The following is a 25,758-nucleotide window of genomic DNA, read 5'->3' on the forward strand; positions in this document are numbered from 1 at the left end:
AAAGGATGTTCAGAATATCGGATGGGCGTGAATCGGTTTTCAGATAATGGGAGGTTCACAGCCGATTTACAATGATGGCTAATGGAAGAGTAAGCTGTGGCATGAAGCCAAAACATTCGGAACAGTAACGTTGGATACCATCATTTGTTCAATCATTCTGGAAGAAATCCATTGGTACTTCTGAATTTCTTTTATTTATCATAATACATAGCACTCCATTTCACCATCATGAAATTCACGGTTTTATAGATTTGTTTCATTTATTTATTTGTCTTTCTTTTGTTTCTTCGTTTTTATGACGTTCACACCAACAAAAGGTTGTAAATGTATGGTACATACATTTACAACCTTTTGTTGTAAATGTATGGTACATACATTTACAACAAAATACTGCATGCGTAGAGCAAGGTTTCGATAACTGATAATCACAAATTGCTTATTTAAGATTTGATAGTAAAAGGCAAAGTGGAGGATAATAATCCCTTACCACCGAAGACTTACAAACATTCGTACAGTGGTTGTAATGCAAACCGCATCCTGTCTCCTGTCAGTTTCCAACTGGATACGCTATCCCTTCGCCGCCCAAACCATTATCTTGATCCAGAGCTACGTCTAAATACAAAATTCTTTTTTTTTGGAGGGGGGGGGGCTGGGTGAGGATAAATTCCCCCAAAACAAAAACTAGAGGAGATGATAAAAAATATGTACATGCTCTTTAGAAACTAGAACTCGTCCCTCATGTTTTACTTCATAATCCAATTAAACAGTAATAGCAGAATATATCTACAGTATTTCTTTCAGTTAAACAGCAATATGGTTCGTTTTATATGTAAGAGAAAGGTTCGTTTCATGATAGCATTCTTGTGTTGTGACATCATATTCTTTCTCACAACAAAAGTTGCTCATAGCTCATATACTATTACACAGTTTATTTTCATTTATAGCACATACTTATGTTTAGTTTCAGATCACCTTAATAGAAAAATTATCTGAATTGGCTTTAGTTGGTTTTTTAATTCATTTAAAAGTCGAAGCAGAATTGCTTCAACTTTTCGATACAAATGTTGTTTGTATCGTTCCATTTTGAAATATATCGCTTAATTTTGTCAATAATAAGAATTAAATTTTAAACCAAAACTGAGACGTCATGACAAATTTTATGAAAGAATATAATACCGAAACTGAATTAAATGCTGTCCAGTCAGAGAGGAGTTTTTACATGAGTGAATGGACGTGGTGCAATAAGCGAGTCTTTGAAGGTCATGAAATAAAAGCGGATTTCTTACATCCCCCAAAATCCACAATAATCCAGTGCTCTAATAATAGCCAGAAAGATTTACAGATATGAATCATACAGACTTTAGATGTGATGCGATGATTTTGTTACAGAGCGACGTTTGTGCTATGAAGTGTGACCAGAACCTTCAACTGACGTTTTGGTAGTTCGACAGCAATACTGTAATTAAGAAGTGATCGAGCATAACGAATCAACCAAGAAGACATCTGGCTATCGTGTTTTCAATTAATCATATCCTAAGTGACATTCAATTTACTAACCAGTACACTGATTGCAATATGAGAATTACTATTCCCTATCTTAGAGACAAAAACTGTTTTACCTGGTGAGTGAATCCAATCAAATTTTGTCTGAACAAAAATCATTTCTTCCATTGTTCATTTGGTACGGACGGGCCCTTTGGTCGGATACCTGAGTTCGAATCCCTTCTATGACGTGAGGAACCTGTCTTTTCAATCAAATCTTTTCAATGACTTAGATGTTACATGCAGGGATAGAGAGTTTTTCCCCTCGAAATATAGGGATTTTTGTCCCTAAAATTAGACAACTCATGTCCGTGAACATATAACTCTTTAGGCATAAATACTTATCCTTAAAGATTGCAGCAAAGGAGTGACTTGCCGGCCATTAATTCGCATAACCGAATCAGGAGACCCTATCCTTCCTAAGGAATGGATGGGTTGAAATAGATGTAACAGACTTGCAAATGTTTTCATACATCACGGGTGTATTTTGTTAGTAGTGGATAAACAGTATTTCATGCCTGTTAATCAAAATATAAGACAAGCAGCATAAAAGATTGGCCGATTTTCTCTGTGTAATAACGAACCTATCCATTAGGCCTTCAGTATTCTTTAATTTCCTGGTAAAGCACCGAGAACGATAAGTGTGGTTTAGCAGATCCTCCTTGTCTTTCCAGCTACCTCGTATTCTAATATAATATGAAAATTCTTAATAACAGGGAATAACAGGCCAAATAACACATGCACTTAACAGACGCAGTAGACGGTGAGTATAGAATTTAACTCCCATGTTTTAATAATAATTTCATTCAAGAAAAGATCGACTTATTTGGGCAGTAAGCAATTCGGCATTATATACAAATTGAATATGAGGTACGATTTCTTTGATGTAACAGAAATCGGAGAAAGAGTAAAAAATTGCTTATTTATTTCCATTTATATATTTCTGGATTAAAATCTTCACTGGAAATAATACTGACTTAAGAAAGAAAATCGACAGATGATTACTAGAAGATTTCGCATAAACGTTCCATCTAAAAATAAATCGATTTAATTTGGGTCGATCCGATTTTTAGCATAGTTTTAAAATACTAAGGATTTTATAACCACTGTATATATCGAAAGTCAAAATAACCTGTGGGACGATGGAAAATTAAAAGTAAACTGAGGAACTTCAAAGGTCATGACACAGAAACCAACCTGATAATATTTTAAATTCTGTGAACACCATTTCCGGAATATCTCTAAACCGACACATGGTTAGCAACATTAGCACTCCTCCTTGCATGCAGAATTAGCACCTTTTATAATACGGTAGCCTCCCGTGGAGGAACTTGGCGCCAGAGTCAGTAATTTAGTGCGTATCGATCCTGTGGCGTGACAACGTGTACATATAAAAGGGCCACATTTAATAAAAGACCACCGGATATGAAACAGGCGAGAAAACGTCGTGTTATTTTCATATCCGAATTAGTCATGGTAACAAAAAATTAACCTCCGCCAACTATAAAAATAGATCGCACTTAAAGAAATTATTTTAATATGCTTCGTCAAAACAACAGGAAGAAACTCTACAATAAGAATATGAACTATGAGAATGAATAAATGAATGAATAATAAGAATGAACTAAGAATAAGAAACTCAAAAGTAAAGAAAAATAGAATATTGAGAACAATATTCTAATTTTGTTCAAGTTCTGCCAAAGCAGCTGGAAAATCACTTTTGAAAGAGATGAGCAACAAGTTGCAAATTCAATATTAACCAGATAAAGGTTGAAATCTGAATTTCTTCACTTTCCTAATATGGCAAAAACCCATTTAACACCTTACTTGTCTTCATCAGTTTCATATTAATTGCCATTGTTCAGAAGCGTACAGCAAATCTCTGCTTCAACAGCTTAACAATGCTGTAAATAATGAAATGGGCGCTGATTGGTAATCACGTGCAAAGTTTGTAGTCTACATATATTCACAACACGACAGTTCTCTAATTAACAAACAATTGGCATTACATTTAATTTTGGATTACCATCTTGATCGTAGTAATAAATTTCAAAACATGTTTTTATAGACTGAATATATCCAAATGAAGTTATAACTATTTCAGGAAAGGCTTATGAAGGTATGTAAAATAATTCTATCCAGATTACATAAGCGTATCAATGGAAGGCCAAACTATCTAAACCATTAGCAGAGACAAGCCAAATGCGTCCCAGTTGATGAGCTGAACGATGTATTACGACTGCTTGTTTAGAATATTAATTACATTAGCAAGGCTTGGTGGTCGCCTCTAAAATCGCAGATGTAATGCAATTAACCTGTCGGACATGCTCTCACTAATTGACCTGTCATAATTGAATACCCCCTTGGGTATCGATTCGACCTTTGACATTTCTCATGTTCGGTGTTGCGAGAGAATATTTTATAAAGGCGATCTGATATTAACAGGCTATCGCTCTGGGTACACCATGTGACTTCTCTCTCTCTCTCTCTCTGCCCCAACTTTCTTCTTAATTCAAAAACTAAAAGAGCGATATATTATTTGCTTTATTTCGGCAACCACATTCGTAAGGAACTTAGCGCTTATAATATTCCTTATTCTTATTTTATATTTTAATCGTATTAATGAGTTTGCAATAGTTTTTAGTTCATAAAGAAACATTATAGTAGGTGCACTCTCGCTTGACGGTTTTGTTTAAAAATTAGCCTTTCACATCCACAAGTTATAGTAGGGTCTCTCAGGCACTCCTTGATTTTTCCATTTAAAGGATGTTATCACTAAAGATTACTTAGGCGAAAGAGGAAATATGAGCTTGCTGGACTTGTGTGATGGTCGAAAGGGATTAGAGACGATACGATAAGTACTTCGATAGTCATTCCAACCGAACACCTTTCTCCGTTTGGTTAGAAAGAGTTGGATTAAAATACAAGACTTCGATTTCGTTATTATCAAAACGATAAAAAGGCATATTTTTGTGATAATTCATCCGCAAGTGTCAGATTATATTAGCTAGTTTAAATTAGTATTGCAGAAACAATTAAATTTGGTGTGGGTGGGGTGAGTAGTTAATTGGAACAATGACGCTGATATCTTAAGAATGACTGGTATATCACATAAAATAATAACATAATTGCGTGGTCCAAGAATATTGAGAATTATTTTTATTTTAATATATCGTTTTGAAAGTCGGTGATTCTAAAAAAATATACATTTACTTGTTCAGATGGAAATAAAATTTAAAACAACCTAGGAACGAACACATTAATTTGACAGATGACAAATACAAGTGGGACTATTTATTTCATTTCACGTAATATATAAACCTTAATGAACAAAGTCACTTTGAACATCACATTTCCCAGCCCGTTTCAGGAAAAAAAAAAAACCTTAAAGTGACCACTCTTTTCTTGTGTCACCCTCTTTAAACACTTCTCTTAATCCTATGCTGGATGGAAGACCAGTGGCAGACTGTCAGAACCGAACACAGTTCCGGCTATTTCGGTAATAGGATTAAGTGCGAATCTCTTCCCCGTATTTCCTGTCCAACTGCAACGGAAAGTTTTTTTTTTTTTTTGGTGGGATGGAGCGTTTTGATAAAGTCCTACTGAATGCATGCCTTTGTCGACAGATTGTCCACGAGGCTTAGTGTCAGCAAACTCGGAAAAATCCACGCCATGCGAATATCATAATATTTGAATTCAGTTTCTTGGAGTGAAAAGAGGATAAGAAAGGTTGCTTAAAATCTGATGTTAACAGGAACACTATTGGAGAAGAGAAGAAATGCCATACTTAAAGAAATCTTTGATTGGCCCTTTCGTTTCGAAAATGTTATTGAGAACTGACAGCAGTTTAGTGAGAAAGGATTTATTACTTCCGTTGCCACTTAATTGGCAGACTAATCAGCTATCTCCTCCTCTTCTAAACAACTAATTGGAAATGAAATGCTGTCTGGTAATTATTATTATAATAATAATTACCAGTAGATTATAGTTTTACGCTTCATTTCAGTATTATTTATTTTAGCCTAACTTACGCAACCAAATAATAGTTTGCACGTCATTTGACTTTATGGTCTGTCCTTTGGATTCCGAAAATATTTCATTTTTAGCACAAGTATCCAATATAATACAAGTTTACTCGTAAGTACTCTTCCTTGGAAAGACTCCAGTTCTGGTCCCATAGCGAGAAGGGGGGGGGGCACTAAGAAGGAGAGCTCAACTAAAGATAAGTTAGCCGATTCCATACGGAGCTGGTAGTTTTATTTCTCACAGTTTCCCGTCTTTCATCATTCAAAAGTTGTAAATCTGCCATCTTTTACGCGCAATTTAGATATATATCACATGATTAGATGTTTTGTACTATTATAAAATATGAAAATAAAGGTATTTTAGTAATATGTTTTCCGGTATTTTTCCACAAAAAATAAACATCATTTGGAATAACAAGCTGTTTTTTTTATTTTCTCCATTAGTTTCGTGAAAATTCTTTTGTTTCATTTCATCAGGATAATTAACATAAATTTAGTTTATTCATGTTAATTGCCTGATGAAGTGAAACAAAAGAATTTTCAGGAAACTAATCGAGAAAATAAATACATAAATAAATAAAAAACAGAGTTTCTTATTTCAAGTGATGTTTATTTTTATGAAAAAATACCGGAAAACATATTCCTAGCCTATCCTTTCTCCACAGAAGTCTACAAAACGATAAACAATATTTTTATCTAAACCAAAAGTTTAAGAATCTTAAAATGCTGTAAACATCATCAAATCGTTTTTTTTTAATATTTGGTTTTTATGTAGTTCCCCAAAAGGTTTATTTGTGAACATATAGCACGTATTGGTACCGTACATTGGCTAAGGAATAGATAATCCTGAAATCTCACTTTAGAAGACACTCATGGAACAAACTTGGTTTTTAGAACAGGGTTCGGATATAGGTTGAGTACGGGTTGAGTTCGGATATAGGTTGGAAAGTTTGGATATTCGAAGCCCAGTGAAAGAAAAGTGTGTGAATTTCCGTTTCCGGTGAAAGTAATTCGAAAACATTTAGAGGAGGCGGTACATCCGAACTAATTTTATTATCTGCAGCTGCCCTTTGCTCACACTGTCACGCTTAATTCATGAGTGCGTGAATATCTAATCAACCCCCCCCCCACCACCTCAGTCTGTTAAAAGTTTCTGGCAATGATTAACATTGAAGTGCAACACAATTTAAAACATAACGATTTTTTATTGAAAAAAAAAAAACAGAATGATAACCTCCAGAGAAACACGCAATACGAATGCTCAAAACGCACAGCAATTAGTTCGATATCATAAATTTCACAGGAAATATCTCTCGCTTTGATTATTCCGATATAAGTATGAAATAACACTTTTAACAAAGCAAACCGCTTATAATTCGCAGGTACAAGCTAAGAAACCACCAAGTGAACTTTTAAACTCTAAGTTAACTCGAATAAAAGATATAATAGTAATTGCAGGGCGGCCGGAAACTGTCTGATCGCGTGGCTTCTGGAAATTAGTCGCCCTTCAGAGATGGGGTGAGGTGAAATACAGTACGATGACAAGCATCGATGAATCAAACTCCCATCTGGTTGGAAAGTTTGGATATTCGAAGCTCAGTGAAAGAAAAGTGTGTGAATTTCCGTTTCCGGTGAAAGTAATTCGAAAACATTTAGAGGAGGCGGTACATCCCGAACTAATTTTATTATCTGCAGCTGCCCTTTGTTCACACTGTCACGCTTAATTCATGAGTGCGTGAATATCTATTCAACCCCCCCTACCATCTCAGTCTGTTAAAATTTTCTGGCAATGATTAACATTGTAGATTTTACTTTGTGTTGCGCTGTTCTATTTAGATATGTTTTACAGTATTGTACCTTTTACTGTGAATCATACTATGATTTCTGCGGATAGTGAGCAGATTTATTTTGCTTGACTGTTTCCGGTGTTTAGAGAGATCAGCCTGCTTGTGCCTTGGCTGGAAACTGTAATTTTTAAATGTTTCTTTCATGGTAAACAGACAAAAATCTTTACCGATATTTGGTAATGTTTTGCTTCCTTTTTTAAAATTTTACTTAATCTTAAACTACGAGATTATAAATGCTGAAGAAGTGAAAGAATTGTATGAAAAATTCAATTCACTGTAATTTATGGAGTCTAGGATGGAGATGCCTTCGTCCAGTTTACTATGGAATATTTCGATCTTTGTAATTCTCGCTAATCCCAATACAAGGCAGACGTAAAAAAAGACTATTATCCTCTGCTCTGCACTGTTACCAAGAAATGCTGATAATTATTTTGAAAGACTTCTTAACAAAATTCGTGTACTTTCGCTGAACAATCCGCTTCGTAAAATCTACCATCTGTGATCCAATAAATGGGCGGAGTATAAGTGAAAAAAACTCGCTAGCTTATATCAACGAGATATTCAAAAGCGGTTCTCCAATTGTTTTGCTATTTATTCACGTTGAGAATCGATACATCTTTAGTATGAACGCTATCATCGTCGTAATAACATATTATTAATATTAAGCCTCTCACTGGAAGCCAACGATAAACTGCTTGTCAGGTCAGCCCTAAACACATGCGAGATAGGCATTCTCTCCCCCTCTCTCTCCCAGATACTTTTAAGCAGTCTATAAATATTTATTGTTTACTTGAGGAGAGGGAAGGAAGTCAGGGGAAGATCACGGAAAAGACAATTTCTCCCGAAGAAACAGAAGTTATAATCTTTGTCTACTGTGGACGATGTTTCCATAAATAGAACCACGGGGGTGAGGAGTGGGGAACGCGGGAGTTGGGTTTGAGCCTTCTGCTGTTCACTAATGCCAAAAGAAAACAAACAGAAATACGAGGGTGTTTCAGAAAATGAGATAGATATCAGCACATCGCACATAAGCATGCAGTTTGGGGAAGTAATATGAATGGGTAAAGAGAGCGGTTGCGTCGTCCTCATAAGTCCACGAAATGACATTACACAAACGTCGTATGGCTACTCCATCAGTTGAAAGACAGCAAAGAGACCGAAAATAGGTGATACGTAGTAGCATCAATGCTCAACGCTTATTCTATTTCTACATGCTACGGGTATCGAATAAATATAGATTCATAGCCAGCTGGTTACACAATCATCTCAACTACTAGCTGAACAAAAAACTCAAAATATCGTCATCAGCAAAGAAAATATTTGCAGATCATCAGGATCAGCTAGCTAATCAATGCAACCACTTTCAGTTGTCTCTTGAAGGAGCTACCAATCTGCACGATGCCAACCCCAGTAATTGCGATTTCGTTAGACTAACAAACGATTTGCAATCAACAGCGAAGTACTGCATGCTGTCCTTTCCTGGATCAAGATGCTCGACCAATTTCTTCAACACGGGAAGAGATATATTGGGATCACAATAAGACGAATAAACCTGTTCGATAACTATACTAGAAAAGTGACTGCAGCATAAAAGTAGACTTTTTTTAAACATTAATCTATCAGAATAAAATATTTCATTTTAGAAGAGTGCTTCATACCTTACGTTTGATTGGCTGACTGTTTTATGGATAGTCAACAAGAAACATTTGCGGTCTAAACGCAAACTATACTTTAATATTCTTAGTGTGACAATGCAAAATTTTGTTCTTACATAAAATAGCTTTTGTTGGAAGTGGGACTGTTCCTTTTTAAACTATTCTCTATTCTTTGCAATGCAAGAAACATAACTCGAAATGAGCTATATGAACAGTTCATGGAGTTGCAAGAAGATGTGTGCTGGTGGGTCGATGTTCTGCAGCAGATGCACCAAATTATAAATACGGTCTTGACATTAAATTTCTCTTAATTTATAATATTCACTAATTCAATCATAAGCATATACAATGTAAACTACAATATTACAGTATAATACCCAAAGTGGGAAATTAATTTGTAAAATATTAATGGCATTCTAAAATGCGCAGAGGAAGTAATGACAATGAATTTTTAAAACTCCTGGAAGTAAGAAGTATTCCAGCATTAAAGTGTTTTGGTTAAGACAAAGAAGTAAGGAAATAATAAATAAATAACTATCAGAACAAAATTTGACATAGTCTCATTAATGTTGACATTCCAAAGAAATTTTGCAGACAAGTTTTTTGATTCTTTACATATATGATCTTATTAGTATAAAAAAAGCAGGTTTCGTAGATTGAAATGGTTTCAAGAATTTTTTAATACTTTGCCTTCAATGGGTTGCCTTCATACACATTGACTATAATGTGAAGTATAATGTGAAGTTGATGTGCGTGATTTTTACGGACCCCATGAAGTCATTTCCCGCGTATAATTTATTGTTTGGTTATAATGGCATAAAACAAGCAAATAAAAGTCTGCACGTGAAAGCATTTCGCGGAAACAAATCCCAACGATGATTAATACTTTTCAAAACTCTTTGCTAAATTCCAGTTTAAAACACTCTTTTGTTATTTATTATTATTATTTTTACATGTCAAACTGACGAAAAGTTTTATATCTATAGTACATTCCGTACTTTGGGCAGATTAAATTGTTGTGTTTTCTATATATATACACACATCTATTTTAATATGGTTTGGAAAACTTCTTCTAAAGACCAAACATGGAACTTTCTCATGCCTCTTCAGGTCTCCAGTAACAGAGCATCTCCCACCTATAGCGCATGTCAAAAGCAGGATTCGAACCAATAGCTGTTCGTTGGAGAGCGTATACCCTCGGCAAACAAGGCCTGCAAATTATTGAAATGTTCCTTAAAATAATTTTTCTCATTTTAGGGACATAAATATTTGTGTGAATTACGGACATGTCACATTTCTGACTTTAACAGAGTAAATTCACAGGCGGGTGGCAACCTTGGTCTCGTTTTTCTTGAAGTTGTTGTGAACTGACATTTATCGTTATGCTTTGCAAGCAAATATTCTCTGGTTTCAAAGCCTTAAATGTGGGCAACTGCACAGAAGGAAGGTAAAAAAAAAAGGAAGGTAAAAGTATTGCAACATTAAAGGGTTCATTATAATATTTCAGTATAATTTAAATTATTGATATTAGTTTGCTATAAGGCTGTAAATTGCAGGCTTATGAAAGCTAGTGCATGTAGAAATTATAATGTTTATGTAGGATTCAATGCATTTATTGGAAGTTCTTCCAGACAGTATTTCGTTAACAATAAAGTCAATCCGATAAGTGAAAGGTATTATCAATGTAAACTTTTACTTACTAGTAAAATTCTTAGAATCTCTTTTCAAATAGTGAAAGTTTGTATGGCGAGCTCATTTAGTTTATTTAATCAGACCAAGCTGTGGTCTCTCTCTCTCTCTCTCTCTCTCTCTTTCTCTCTCACACACACACACGCACACACACATTCCTCCTCGATTGCTCGCTCGCTCGCTCTACTCCGAGTCCCCCAATCAGCCGGTAACGAAATTTCCACGCGGTGCGAGAAGGGACATAATCTCATTATGATACCATTGTGTCCCTAACTGCTATTCGTGGAAAAAAAAATCGCCAAATCACAGCACGTGCTAAACTTTCTCTCGGGGACCGACTTGATTCCAAAACAAAAGTAGATGATTAGGGTTTGCGTCGTCCGTAAAGCCCATTACCACAAAGGCGAGGAGGGAAAAGTTCCATGTATGAAAGGAAGCCAGAAGAATATAAACGTGGTGAATGCAACCCGATGGTCTTATTTTAATTGACAGAGGATTATTTGTCGATCACCATCCCCTCCCCCACACATTGTTATAAAATGTGATCAAAATTAAAATTTGGGGGAATTCCAGTGAGTGATTTTCCAATGCCCGCTTGCATCGCCTGATTTTTCCTCGATATTTCTTATCTGCTTAAACACCGAGTCACATGAAGGATGTTATTGCTTGCACGAGACTATCGACTTCCTGTCATTTAATATTTACATCTACATTCCTCTGACTTGACAGCAGGCGCTTGTCATGTGTTGTGTTCTCGCCTAATGTTTGACGCGTCATTTTTCTCACTTACCCTCCCTTCACTTAATTTCCAAAAATGCTCACCATCCAACTGTTTCGTTATCGAGTAATAGCAGTCAGTAGTTGCACATGCGTTTACTATTTTTAAGACAGTAGATTATCAACAGGTTCTTTAGAGCGCTAAATAGCTCCTGATAACACCACATTGAAATTTTCTCCTTTTCTATATCTGGTGCTTCTCTGTCACGTATAATTCTTTCTTGCCATTATTACAGGTGCAAAATCATGCATGCTGATAATTACAAATACAAAAAATTGCGGCCACCAGGTTATCGCCGAAATAATTTAGACGCTATAAGATTATCATAATCTATGGATTACCTATCTTTGATTGATCCAAAAAAAACTTTTGTTCACGGTATTTTATTTGACGTAAATGAAATATTTATCTTATTTTTTATCAAGAAATAAAATACGATGCTTTTACTATTATAGCCTTTTCTTTATAGAACTATCATTCTAAATAAATCTATAGTATTAAGAAATAAAAAAATACCTTTTCGTATGGAGTAGCGACACTTTTTGGTAGGAAAACTCTAGTTTCCATCGAATCCATTTAACGGCAAAGTAAAATAACTTGATGGCTTTGACTAGACTAGAATAGATTAGACGAAATCAGAACTTGGTTCGAACTCGCCGCATAATTAGGTTGAAGAATCGGCATCGACGATTTGAATACTGTCTGGAATGTGAATAACTTTCAACTGAAAATGCTTTCTTATGAGTCAGCAGCAGGGTTTTCCCTTCCGCAAAACAGGAAATCCAATAAGAGAAAATATGTAATTATCACACAGAATAATAGACTGACTTCATAGCTTTGGTTATTTCTAATCCCGCCGTGGGAATGGATGTTTGTGATTATATTCAGGTGGGAGATGCCTTCGATGCTGCGCTGTTGAACCTCATCTCTCGGTGTAAGACTAATTCCAAACAAAACGAAAAGCTCCCAACACGAAAAGTTTCTGTAAACTAATAGTGCTTTCATATTGTGGGTGGGCTAATGATTTCTTTTTTCTATTTGTATTCATTTTTTTATGTTTTATTTATTTTAACATAGTCCGGAAAACCTACTCCCGAGGCCAAACATGGAAGCTTTCAAGCCACTTCAGGTCTCGAATTAACGGGGCGGTGGTCTTATGCGGGGAGAGGGAGTTCAGCAGTGCAGCATCAAAGGCATCTCCTATCGAAAGATAATCACAAACATCCATGCCCAAGGCGGAATATGTGACCTATTGGTTGTAGAGCGGATACGCTAACCACTTACGGTAGCTAACTAGACCGGTGCGAACACGTAGCTCTTCATTTTCAGTAATAAAAAAATTTGCGGCCACCAGGTTATCGCCGAAATAATTTAGACGCTAGAAGATTATCATAATCTATGGACTACTATCTTTGATTTATCCAAAAAAATTTTTGTTCACGGTATTTTATTTGACGTAAATTTAAACGTCATGTAATGTCTGGACATTAAATCACCATCAAAAAAGCTAAGCCACCATATTTCAAGATAACAAGGCTAATTGGACAGAAGCATGCAATAATCATGAAAGTTAATTAAAATGTTACACACTAGAATCTTAACTGCAAATATAATATTGCATTTCCAAGAAGAAAAAAAAAAGTATAAACTGATAACTCACCATAGACTTGAGACGGAAAAATAAATTCAAACACTTAATTTTCATATACCTAAAGCAGTGCTTTCAGCAAAATCGCAACGCATAACAGACAGAGCAGCATCGAAGCCAAAGAAGAAAACACAGAAATGAATTAGCCGGTAATGACAATTATTTCCAGTAATTAAGAGGAACCTACTTCTGTAACATTCATTGAGTTCGCAACGTTTAACTATTTTCAGTCAAAAAGGTTAGTTTATAAGAGAAGACTACAGAATGTTTAGTGTTTTTCCCTCTCTAAATATTTGTTAACAATAATTATAAACTGGTGATTGTACCCTACTGAATTCCTCGAGTACGCGGCGATAACAACTTCATCACCTACTCATACATTTTAAAAATAAGTCTAACAATCATATCCAAAGAAATTTCACTTAAATTCTAAATGTAGTGAAATTTCTATTCGCCATCTGATGTAAATGCACTCTTTCTGACACCCCCCCCCCCCATCACGTCGTTACAGCCTGGCAGCAGATCACCTGGGGATGTAAGACTAGACGAGACCCTTGGCTCTCGCATTATTTATTGACCAGACGATGCTCGGCTCCAGGCAACGCGTCGACACACTCGTGTTTTATCCAGCATCCCATGTGGCTATCCACACGTGCTTGAGGTCGTGGCCTATTCAGGAAAGGCAACATAACATGAAGTGAATGTCAGTTGCCATGGCCACATCATCATCACTCGCATATTTGGACACCTGAATGTAAAAAAAAAAGGTTTTCAAAATATATATAAATTGGAACTTTTTTTTTTAGATTGAGAAATTGCTAACCAGTAATAACCTGATGGAAACTTGTCACAAACTGGCTGTTTTTAGGAATTTTCGATTTATCAGCGAGAAAAAAACCCAAAGAATATTTCTATGCATATGAGCCTGATAATCACAGTTATCGAAGTTTCTTTATTATTGTTGTTATGATCATCTTACACATGATAACCCATTTGCGAATTTTCAATTTGTGCTATTTCTTATTTTCTGATAGTTATAAAATGCATTTTGAAATCTCTCTAGAGAGAGAGAGAGAGAGAGAGAGAGAGAGAGATTTCAAAATGATCTATTTGTGAGAAAATTTTACGGCACATTCTACGAAAGTCAGATTTTAGAATTTGAGGTCTGTGAATTGAAGTAGATTACTCCTATAAAAAATTCACAGCACTATTTCTCTTGGTGACTCTATACACACATTCCAAAGTAGCCACTCTCAGATGAATCCGTCTGTCTGAAAACACGGAAGCAAGTTTAAATTTAATATAAAAAATCCTTTGAATGAATCTCACATTTTAAAAGCCTTATAAATGATAGTGTTGGAAAAAATAAACAAGAACTGTGTTAACTTCTATATTTTGGCAAAGAAAAAAACCCTGATAATTGACATCCTAAGAGACGTATAGGAAATCTCATTATCAATGATAAGAAAATTCATTTAAATGACCACTCATTCAAATGAAATACGAAGAAAAATGAATAATTAATTTTTCTTCGTATTTAGACCCTGCTATACAATGTATCAAGACGCGGATGGTTTTAGTTAGAACGTTTACTTGATGTGAAATTTCGTTGTGGAGAAAATATTTAATTCTCTCTCTCTCTGTATTGAATAAAAAAATAATCCTTTTTTTTGCTAAAATGATTGCCTGTGTAAGGCACTTCTGCTGCTAAACACCTTAAATCCGTATTGGTTTATACGCAGTGACTATGACACATCTAATTATTTGCTACTTTTGTCTTCATTGTTTGTTCATATCGCATGCAAAAAATAAGGCTTATCATTTTAAAAACTGGTTGAAGATCAACTTACAGAGACTTACTAAAGCTCCGAACACGTTTTCATGGTATGGCAACTGTTGCTATGTAAAATGTATAACAGTCATAAAGTTGGCCAACTGAACGTGAACTGGCAGACATTTCTCCTGCCAATTAATTGCGTATTGATTTTATAGATGCACTTTTCATTTTGTCTATGTAGAAATCAGAAAGGTGGAAGAAGGATGAAAATCAAAATAAAAAAAAGAAGGATGAAAATCTTAATCTTCGGATCTTTTAGATAAGGTCTATAAAATAGAGATGCGAGGCAGAAATACAAATTTCCTTTTATGATCAGCTATCTAAACATACGCAAGATATCGTGTTTAATGCCGAAATTAAAAAAAAAAGAACTAAACTAATTTAATTGAATAACATATCCTTTCTTAACAGATTAAGAAATTATGGTTCAACAAACGTAGTTTCAAATTTCGATTTTTCATAATCCCCTGAAAAGTAGTTAATGTGTGGTTAGAAGTCAGCAGTCGATACCTTCTCTGACTTATTATAACTTTATAACTATGGAAAGTTAGTAGTTTTAAACCAATTGTTAACTTGACATGGCTGAAAACCAAAATCATAAGCATAAATATACTTCCTGACATTTAAACATCATCATGTGATGATCTTTAAAATAAACCAAATAACGTTAAAGTTTAGTTTACATGAAATAAATCAAAGAAAAATTCTTTCGTTGTGATGTAAATAATTTTTCTAAAAAGCGGACATTATAACTTTAGTCATCTGACTAAAGTTATAATGTCGTCATGAGTGCTAGAATAGTAGAATGGCTAACATATTCTATCCTTCTGTTCAGAAATTCCATATTGAATTGCAAAATCTAAATTTTCTCTGGACATAGTGACTGTTTTTTGGATAATACGGAATTCAGGTAAAATATAACCTACACCGTAGCCTGAACCATAAGTGTTGTTTCTTTATTTCCCAATTCAACCAAAACAGATCTAGATTCACATAATCATTGAAAAATCACCGATGTTCAATATCATTTAGAGAATTTCCGAAGGAACGTTTTGGAATGAAAAAGTCGTCGAAAAGAACACCCAAAAACTGTCATTAGACTCAATAAACTGTCTGCTAGAGATGCTGAAAGGAATACAACTAATTTCAAAAGTGCATTAACCCATGTCTGCAGAAAAGAAGTCCACTTACCAGCCGCCTGCGCTATGAACAGAGTGACAAATAGAACCAGCAGCTGGCCATTCCATCGAAGCACAGATCTTGAAAGGAATCCTGAAGTCCCTACCACTGCAAAGGACTGCATATTCGAATGATGTTTTCTTGCTGGAAAACGCAGGATAAACACAGTGGAATGTCAGCCAGAGACGAGGAGTTGCATGTTGTACGGGGGGAGACGTTGCTTATATCCGTTTCAGTGATCGGCAGCGCATGACACACGCCGCGTTGCTAACAGCCGTGTCAGCAGCAGCAGTACTAAAGGAATGGACCATCCGACGAAGCGTCATCTTGAGCAACGTACAGGTTCCTTGCTACGTAGCGAGGTCCTCACATTCCCGAAACATCGTTGTTACACTTCCGGATGGCTTTGAAATTACGAAAAACAATTGCTCAATAAGAATGCTCAGAGACAGTGACGCGTGCTCGCACTGTTTCTAACGGCCTCCTTCTCCGCTCTCATGGCGGAAGTGACGCGATCGTTGGGGCTCTCTCTCTTTCTCCTCAGCACATGTGAGCGGGTGTCGCGCGCACCCCAAGAACTTTCGGTATAACGTTATCCATCCACAGCTGATGACCTCAAGTCGACAACAACGCTTCCTAGCGGATTTGTGTGACGCCGTCAGCTTCGCTGTCAGCTAGCGGTGCCATGCGGCGAACATACCATCCACTCCCGTATTAATCACACAAAAACATACACACTTTTAGCAAAATAGCTTTCTTGAAACCGAATACGATAAACAGATTTCAGAGAAAAATGTCATATAACACTATTGGTACTTATCTTCACGAATGTCAGAAACTGGAAGGTTTATCGCAGTTACCTAAGTCGATTTCAGCATGATGACGCATTTAGTGTAAGAGTGACTTAATCTCATCATTTGATTGATGTTTCAAACGCGTTAGCAAAGATATCTCAGGAAACATCTTAAGAATAATTCCATGTGTGATGCAGAGGTTATAGTAGAGAGGATTTCGGATTCGATAGCAAGATGAAAAGCTAGCAATTGATATCTATCCTGCTGTGTTTTGATACGCCATTCCTTTTTTGTTAACGCTTCCCAAACGTAAAACGTCCATTTCAAGATTTAGTTGCAGTCGGTTCATTTCATTTATTAGAAATAAAATTCATGGCGAATCGATATCGATCTGCAGTAGTCTGCAAAATATACTTATCTGATCTCAGCATGTCTGAATATGAATTTTTATTTTAGTCAGGTTATCCAATTATTCTACACATAATTCAAGCCTGCTGGAAGAAACATACTTTTAAGCATTATTTATATTTCTTACGAGTTGTCATTTTTATATAAATTTCTTTCACACAGAATATGGTAGTTTTAAGTGCTGACTTTCCTATATATTGATGCTTCTGCTTCCATTAGCTAAAATCATTATCAGCATTCAGACTGCAAAACATGCACCAAATATGAATCGTGCCGTATTTACGTTTGTTGATTCAGCGATGTTGTCATGCAAAAATTGCAAAACCGTTATTATATGTATTAGATGGAATTTTTAATTATTTTAATTTTCTTGATGTCAAATTAGATATCATTGGATTAAACTAAAAGGTTTAGTCGTTAAATTTTATCATTCTTATTTCCGTGATGAGTGTGAAAACATTACTTTGTAAAAACGTTCTACAAAAACATGTTGTTTCAAGTAACTCGTTTTTGTAGAAACAATCTCCCTAATCAAGAAGAATCAAACTGCATGCAGGTTTCTTTGTATTTGTTTCCAAGAAGTTTTTCAGACACTGGGAGTGAGGAAAAATTCATTTCTCCTTCCCCACTTCCAATTTGGAGGTTCATTTGAAGTGTCTGAAGCAGAACTAAGGGAGAACAATGACGTGAAATACCTCTCGTGCCTTAACTGTCAATGTAGACTTTGGTGCAACAAATTGGCTTAATTCTTCTAGTTAATTAAAGGCGGCTGCAATAGAGAACGTTGGCATGTTCTCTAGTCGCCAATATATCAGGATTCCACGGTAGAATTCCGCTACTTGGGATGAATAGGGTTCACCTGTAGGTAAGAAAAAATTCGCTCTCAGTAGGAATCGCATTACTGTAAATAATTTTAGAAAATTAAAGGAGACAAATTTTTTGAACAAATGCAAGCTATTCTCTTCTTAAAGCAATAAGAAAATAGATTCAACATTTGAGAAAACAATTTGCTCTTTTATCATTTCTTTCACACGCTAATAAATATCGGTGATAACAATGAAAACTTAATTCCTAAAAGGAAAACCTCTGCAAAGTCGCTGCCGTAAGAAGCTTAAATAATACGGATTACAATAATTAGGGGAAAAGCTTTAAGTATTGAAGATAACACAACTATAAATAATTACTACTTACGAGGACATTATGTTCCGTGATTTTACCAGTTTTCTCTTTTTCTTATTCCGTCTTGTATCTTAGTCCTGTTGCCACAATGCTCGTTGCAGTACTCTTTCTTAGTTTTCATAGTCTTCCAGCTGGTCTTTAATTTAAGCAAATAAAGTTTAATCTGACAGAATAATTTAATTTAATTTAATCGTTTAATTTAACAGAATTTGACATCAGTAGAGAAGTTTCTCAGGGATAGTCGGTGAAGTGTAACGATGGAAAGACAGAAAAAACTGGCAGTTCATCTACTATAACATGAAGGTATTGCTCAAAGTTTTGTCGGATTATCCATATACGAAATATACTTTGGATAACAGTTGCACGGTTATGAGTCAACAAGGTATTTTTCTCTTATGGTTCGGAGAGGGGAAACCGTTAGTCATGAAACAGTCTTGTAGAAGGGGATGTGAGAGGAGGCCTATTTCCATTTGAATGGAATTGAATTAATTATTGCAGAATGCTCGGCATGGAACATGTAACACAAATGTACCACATGCACATTATTGATCCGTGATTCATGATATGGGACTGCAGTCGGCTTCTATTAAGTGTTTGCAGCGCAGAGATATGTTAGCGATTAAAATAATTCCAATATTTAACCAACAGAAATACCTTGATATAACGGCATTTATGGAATATGAAGAATCTCCTTGGCATCCCAGCCTGCAAGAAATGATTCAACAGCATTTGCTACTGACAGGGTAACAAGCCGCTTTGATTCTACGAGTCTATCGTCTAGCACAATAGAAACATTTACACGGACTTTTCAAAAGTCAATTTAATATGAAGTTAGCGGACTTTCTAACTAGAAACTTTGGTTTTTTCTTTCTTATAAATTGGGCTAACCGAACAGAAGAGTAGCCACACTTCACTTATGTAATAAACTGGCCCTACAGCCTAAGTTGCTCGGCCGTAATCCTGATCAAATAAAACTAAGCGGTTTTCAGGATCTTTAACTACAAAGAATTCAGGTTTCATATTTCGCAATGAGATAGTTGGTCTGCTGTTCCACTACACAAGTAGTAAACAATGTCACTTTAAAATGCCAAGGATATTTGTAATATCCGCACTGCATTTTACGAGATTGGGTGTCCGTATTTCATACGAATGCTTCACAAAAACGCCACTGACATGCTTTCCATACGAAGAATAGAGGACTCAGAAAATTTTTCTATCGATATTTTAAATCCTAACTCCGAAGAATCAACGAATGTTCGATTTGAAGGAGTGCGTTTTTATGACTCGACTTCCACCATCTACATCACAATAAGAAAGCTTTGTGAACATTGAGAAAAACAAGCTTATGTATTTTTTGAATAACTTTCAACCACATATCCTCGATACTAGAAGTTCTACTTATTATTTCTTTTAAAGTGATTGATAAGTACTATTTAGTTTTAAAACTTTAGAAAACTTGTACATAAAAGGTTAGTAAATATTGTCCAGCTGCTTACAAACAGTTCATCACTGTGGGGTTCTGGTATTCGTATCCGAGGGAAGGAAAAATTAACCCACTATTTTTGTTTTTGTATGACTGTCAATTTTCTCGTTAGTTCCACAAAACTCGCAGTTAGTTGCGATATTGTACTTCCTTTAGATTAGTAGCTATAAACCAATAGGAAAAGCCCCCCCCCCCCACAATTGTGAGCAGTTTTTTAAAGTATCTTGATGCTTTGGAAAAACATTCAGTACTAGAATTGGAACATGAAACACATGCATAAATATAAAATAAATTGCACCTGTTGCTTTCTTGAACACTTCACCCCTACACTCTGCCTTCCGCGCCCTCACGAATCCCAAAGCCGGTGCCAAGCTAGCAGAATTATTGCTGATATTTATACCAATTGTGGCAAATAACACATGCATTATGTTGAAACATTTCTAAATAAAATCTAAAATGAGACTGAAATAACATGCGTATCTTAAATTTACTGTTCTTTCCATTTGTATTAATGATTTTTATTGCATCAATTTATATGTATGAAAAGGAACCGAACTTATTTAAAGCATGTTAAGAAACAACTGAAAATTAAATCACAGGGAATGAGAACAGTATTCTTTGAAAGTGTGTGAATAATTCAGTTTGTGGTTTGTTCCACAGTTGCATATTTTTAATAAATCACATGATTTTTATTTAATAATTATAAAGGAGAGGGGCTTTTTCTACTCGTCAATAAATTATCCATAAAGGTAACTGAAATTTAGGAATAGTTCGATATTTTATGCTGGTTAGTTTGTTATGCGTAAGAAGAAAATTCTCTCACCTTTGTATGAGACAGGCTAACAGGAAGAAAAATTATGAGCTAGTTCTAGATATGATTTGAATCTAAATATTCCCACGTAAAATATGTCAGTGCTACTAACTGCACTATGGAGACTCGAAATAAAACAAATATATTTTATCCTCGGTTCATATATTCACTATATGAGTTTACTGTGTTAAATCTCGCCAGAATATTATGTATTAGCACTGAACGTGACGAGCGAATACTTTTGTTTCATTTTAATAGTTGCCCTAGCTACGTCACTTATTGCATATATTCAGTTATGGAGTCGATCGGATAATCTGTGTGTGTTAGTAGATATTTAGCGTTTCGTTTGTACGTTTACTCATCTCATTTTTTAAGTTTATTGTCAAGATGAAATTAACTAGAGTGATCTCATTAGTGAACCATCACGCCAGAAGAATTTCAACGACAAAATTTTTTTATGTAATACCTAAATCTTTCTGATACTGTAAATATATTCCTTCTAAATAATACGCAAGAAGGTCCGCAAATAAATGCACAATAAGTAAAATAAATTTTCCTTCTAGACCTAATATTAGCCTCCTTTTTTAGCTTGTAGCAATATATAATTAATATTGTCCAACGCTATTATGATGCCACTTTTAAATAGCAGCTCGGTAAGTTCTCAACTTCAGATCACAATATGAAAAAAATGTTTGCTATTCACTGGAAAAACGGTTACTACTTCAATATATGTAGAACCATTTTCATGTAGTTTTAATGCACCGCCATATACTGAAGTTTATGATTTTTTTTCTTAATCTGCTTTCCACAAATGCTCATTACATAAATTTTATAAACTACGTTGTCACAACAGTTTGATCTAAATTATTCTAAATGAAATGTCTATTTATTTATTATTTATTTATTCAATCAAGTGGCAATTTTTGAGGCAGAAATTACCAGCTAGTGTTTTGTCATTTTGGTACAAACCAATAAAGTTATGTGTAATCATTTGCATTACAAACCAAGTCGAAGTTTCAGAGAAAGATTGTGATATTACTTTATAGCAAACTGTTTGACAGTTTCGAAGTTCAGATTTCCAGGACTTTGTTATGTGTCTAAATTTTTACATGTATCTTCTGGGTCTTTTATTTTTTCCACTTATATAATTATTATTACATTTTGTTTTTTTATTATGGAAATGCAAACAGTTGGACACTGCAAAAAATCATACCTTCATTTAATTAAATTATATTTACCCTGTAAGTTGGTAGCAGTTAAGAATTCCAATAAAAATAATAAGGAAGAGTTGAATGAAAGCTCACGTACCAGGAAAGAAATCGGTATCGATTATACGTACAGAAGATAAAAGTATTGCCTTACGCACATAAATTTGGGTCTGGGATGTCACGCTATTCTTCCCGTTTGGAATTTATTGCCAAAGTTGTGGGAACGTCTTGAACCGTACACACCAAAAGAAACAGCTGTTCTTGCCGGAACAATTTACTGTTCATTTAGCATTAATTCTTTTGGAGAACGTCTAATGAGTTACTCGGATAGAGAAGACCTGATTTACTTTGATAATTTTTTTTTTTTAATAAGGTCGAATAAATAATGTTTTTCTTCTCCTACCGAAGTTTTGATAGCAGCTCCATTTTTCCTCTTATATTAACTGCAAGCCTAATAAACACCCCGTGATTCGACATACTGAAGTTTAAGTAGTGCATTAATTGTAGACTACTTCTTATCCATCGAAATTACTAATTTTGAATGCTTGAGAATAAATCAGAATGTGCTGCACTCTGCGTTCACTGCAAGGTCCAATTCAGAAATCACATAAAAAGAAAGAGGCTTCACTGGATATTTAATACCTACAAATACATCGTGTTTCTATAATATGTGCTTCATGATAATCCAAGTACGAGCTGTTAGTCAGATATACAACACAGAGTATCGTGTATGAGACAAAAGTTGAGGAAAAGAAACATTTTATTAAGAAGTTTCTTCGTTTTCCGCAATTTGTAACGGAAATTAAGTCAACAGAATATTCAGAATATATTTAAAAATGTATATCACATAGGATTTTTATTAGATGTTATAATAATGCTGCAAACACAGAAGTGAAAACCAGAAACTTTTGTGTGTTTATAAATTCTTTATTAGAATAATTACTTCAGTATTATTTCACGTGTAAAAATAATGTCGTCACAAAGATACTTTTCAAATAACTTCATTGTAGCTCGGAGGTAAATGTTTGTTTCAGTAAAAATATGAACTGCAGGCATAATTATCTGTGGACTTCTGTGCATTGTTATTCTGAATAGTTTTAATTTGTTTCTTTCTTATAATGGAAGTTGTTTCTACCTATTAATAATATAGTTTGGTTGTTCTTTTTAATTTTATTTTTTACTAACTGCTGCAAAAGACTCCGAGGATAATGGATATCTTTTTCTTGGACTTCATTATTGCGGTTTTATCTTCGTACGTTTTTGAAAGGAAAGCAATAACCGTACATTTCAATGTTTTTAAGTTGCAATGCCAGCGAGTTTCCGCTTAAAACAAACAAAAATGGCTATTTAGGTATTTCCATCTTCAGTTCTTAATTATACATTTAACATTAACAAAAATGATGCCATCTCGTTAAGTTCGTGCCTACGAAACACAAACGGCTATTCAGGTATTTCCATCTTCAGTTCTTAATTATGCATTTAACATTAACAAAAACGATGTTATCTCGTCAAGTTCGTGCCTACGAAACACAAACTGACATCTAAATCTTGATAAGGACGTGTTTCCGGGAATAACTGTGACACCTCCGCTAATTTAGTGAGTTCTCGTAGCGTAATAAAAAGACAAATATGCAAAAGCGCAGATAAGATCAAAGTATTAGTTTCTCTGTACGTACTTGTACGTGCTATACTTATGTGAAATACAAAAGAATAAACGCGGTTAGATGACACAGAAATACCAGAGTAGTGAAACTTAGTAAAAATATTGCCCATACAACACACAGTCTCTATTGATACCTACTCATAGTTAACAGCCATCAAACAGTTGGCAGACGCAAGATAACATTTCTGCTGGTAAGTGTTTGAAAGACATAATTTTGCTAAGCAGCACCGGTTATGCATTCTCAGTGTGCGTGCGTAATGATTATGATGTACCCTATTGTTTCGGGAAATATGTAATAGAGTATGCGAATATTTCCGCAATTCTGAATATAATTATCTCTCCTTATACTTATACGATACCAAGAGTACGTAATCTGGAAGTTGTTGTTATCTGAATATTCTTTTCCGATAGCAATAATGTTATAAATTAAGAATATTAATCAAACATTGCCTAAATTGTATTGTAATTGTATAAGTTTTTTGTATGAAGCTAGCCGTTGCTTTTCAATTTTTTTTGTTTGTTTGTTTGATTGATTTCTTAGCAGATGGAGGTAAAAAATTCTGCAACATCTACCTACGCGAACTGATAATTCACAATTCGATGAAATTACCTACAAATGTTTCGTCGAGCCAGAGTGGAAATTCTAATCAAATAATTTTCCAACTAAGGTACATTTTACTGACTACGTCACGAGAATTTTGTGAATCCACTAAATAGAAAAAAACGCATTTCTTTTTTTTCTTCTAAAAATGCTTTAATAAAAAATTGAAAAAATAAATAAAGCAAGTATTATTTTTTTTTTCCGACTAAGGAACACAACTTTGACTAATCATCCATTTTTATTTTAAGATACGAAATTTGAATTTGACGATTGGTGTTGCATTCACCATTATTTTATATCCCTCCTCTATTCCGCCACGATGTTTTACAGTTTCTTTGGCTACCGTAGAATTTCCCTAACTCTCGTTATGTAACGTTAATACTCGTTTTTTTTTTTAATTTAATATCTTGCGATAATGTCTAATGTCGTTTTCATTGGTATTTCGTTTTTAAATTTTACTTACTTTATTTTTGTTGTTCTCTTTATTTAAATTTCTTAGTTTTATTGGAAATCTACATCTGTAACTTTAGTACATTTTTTGTTATTTCATTTCACCAAGTTATGTTTTCAATTTGTTAGATGAATACTGCTTTTTCTAGAGAGAGAGAAAGAGAGAGGATTGCGTATATTGCTTACATTAAAATTCGCAGAAATTCGCGGTAAAATGAAATTCATTTAAACAAAATCAAGTAATTAGAGAGAGATGCTTATAAAAACAATGTGGTTCTCATTCTTCATGTGTTATATGTTTTATTTAAAACACCCCATAAGTGAAAAATCTTTTCTAGAGAATATCTATTCTCATTTCTGATATCTAATAGTGGAAAAGAGAGAAATACATGAAATGCAGTTGCGCTGAAATTCAAAGATTACACACACACACACACAGAGCAAGTTTTATATAATGCTCGAATGTTGTGCGTGTGTGTGTGTGTGTGTGTGTGTGTGGTATTTGTGCGGTAATTTCGTACCTGGCTTGCTGTTGTGTTGACACACTTCACTTCGCTTGAATCATTACAATTTATGGTTAATAAGGTTGATTAGTATTGCGTTAGGCTTCGATAATTCTGTAAAAGATTAATGGTAGTATTTACGGTTGTTGTGTTTTCCTGGTTTTAAAATGTTTCTTTCGGAACGAACTTTAATAGGTATCTCTTTGGAAATTTATTTAATGAATTCATAAATTCCTTTGCTACTTCTATATCTTATTCATGTATGAATTCTTTCTGACCAGTCCTTCTGTCACAAAATAAACGAGTGACCTGTAAACTGAGCCTAAGAATGTCAGCAGTTCATCAGCAGAACAGTCCTTTCACTTGAATATTTTTTGTCTTTGTGCTTCGATACCTTTCTGTAACGCACCGTCTTATTCGCTAATGTTGAATAATCACCATAATCATGGTTGCAGCAT

At 34.6% G+C, this 25,758-nt stretch overlaps 1 protein-coding gene across 1 annotated transcript in view; it reads right to left on the bottom strand.

The window, feature by feature from the left end:
* The window catches only part of LOC150095433 (uncharacterized), a 117,453-nt gene extending 100,768 nt beyond the window's left edge, over positions 1 to 16,685 (bottom strand). The window contains exon 1 of the mRNA XM_090410085.1: positions 16,213 to 16,685. Coding sequence (XP_090266211.1) covers positions 16,213 to 16,324 — 112 coding nt within the window. The 5' untranslated portion in view covers positions 16,325 to 16,685. The remainder of the gene's footprint in view (positions 1 to 16,212) is intronic.
* Positions 16,686 to 25,758: the final 9,073 nt, after the last annotated feature.

The sequence above is a fragment of the Typopeltis vanoorti genome, chromosome 20 (assembly GCF_054136105.1).
Source record: "Typopeltis vanoorti isolate ZY-2024b chromosome 20, IOZ_Tvanoo_1.0, whole genome shotgun sequence".
Lineage (NCBI taxonomy): Eukaryota > Metazoa > Arthropoda > Arachnida > Uropygi > Thelyphonidae > Typopeltis > Typopeltis vanoorti.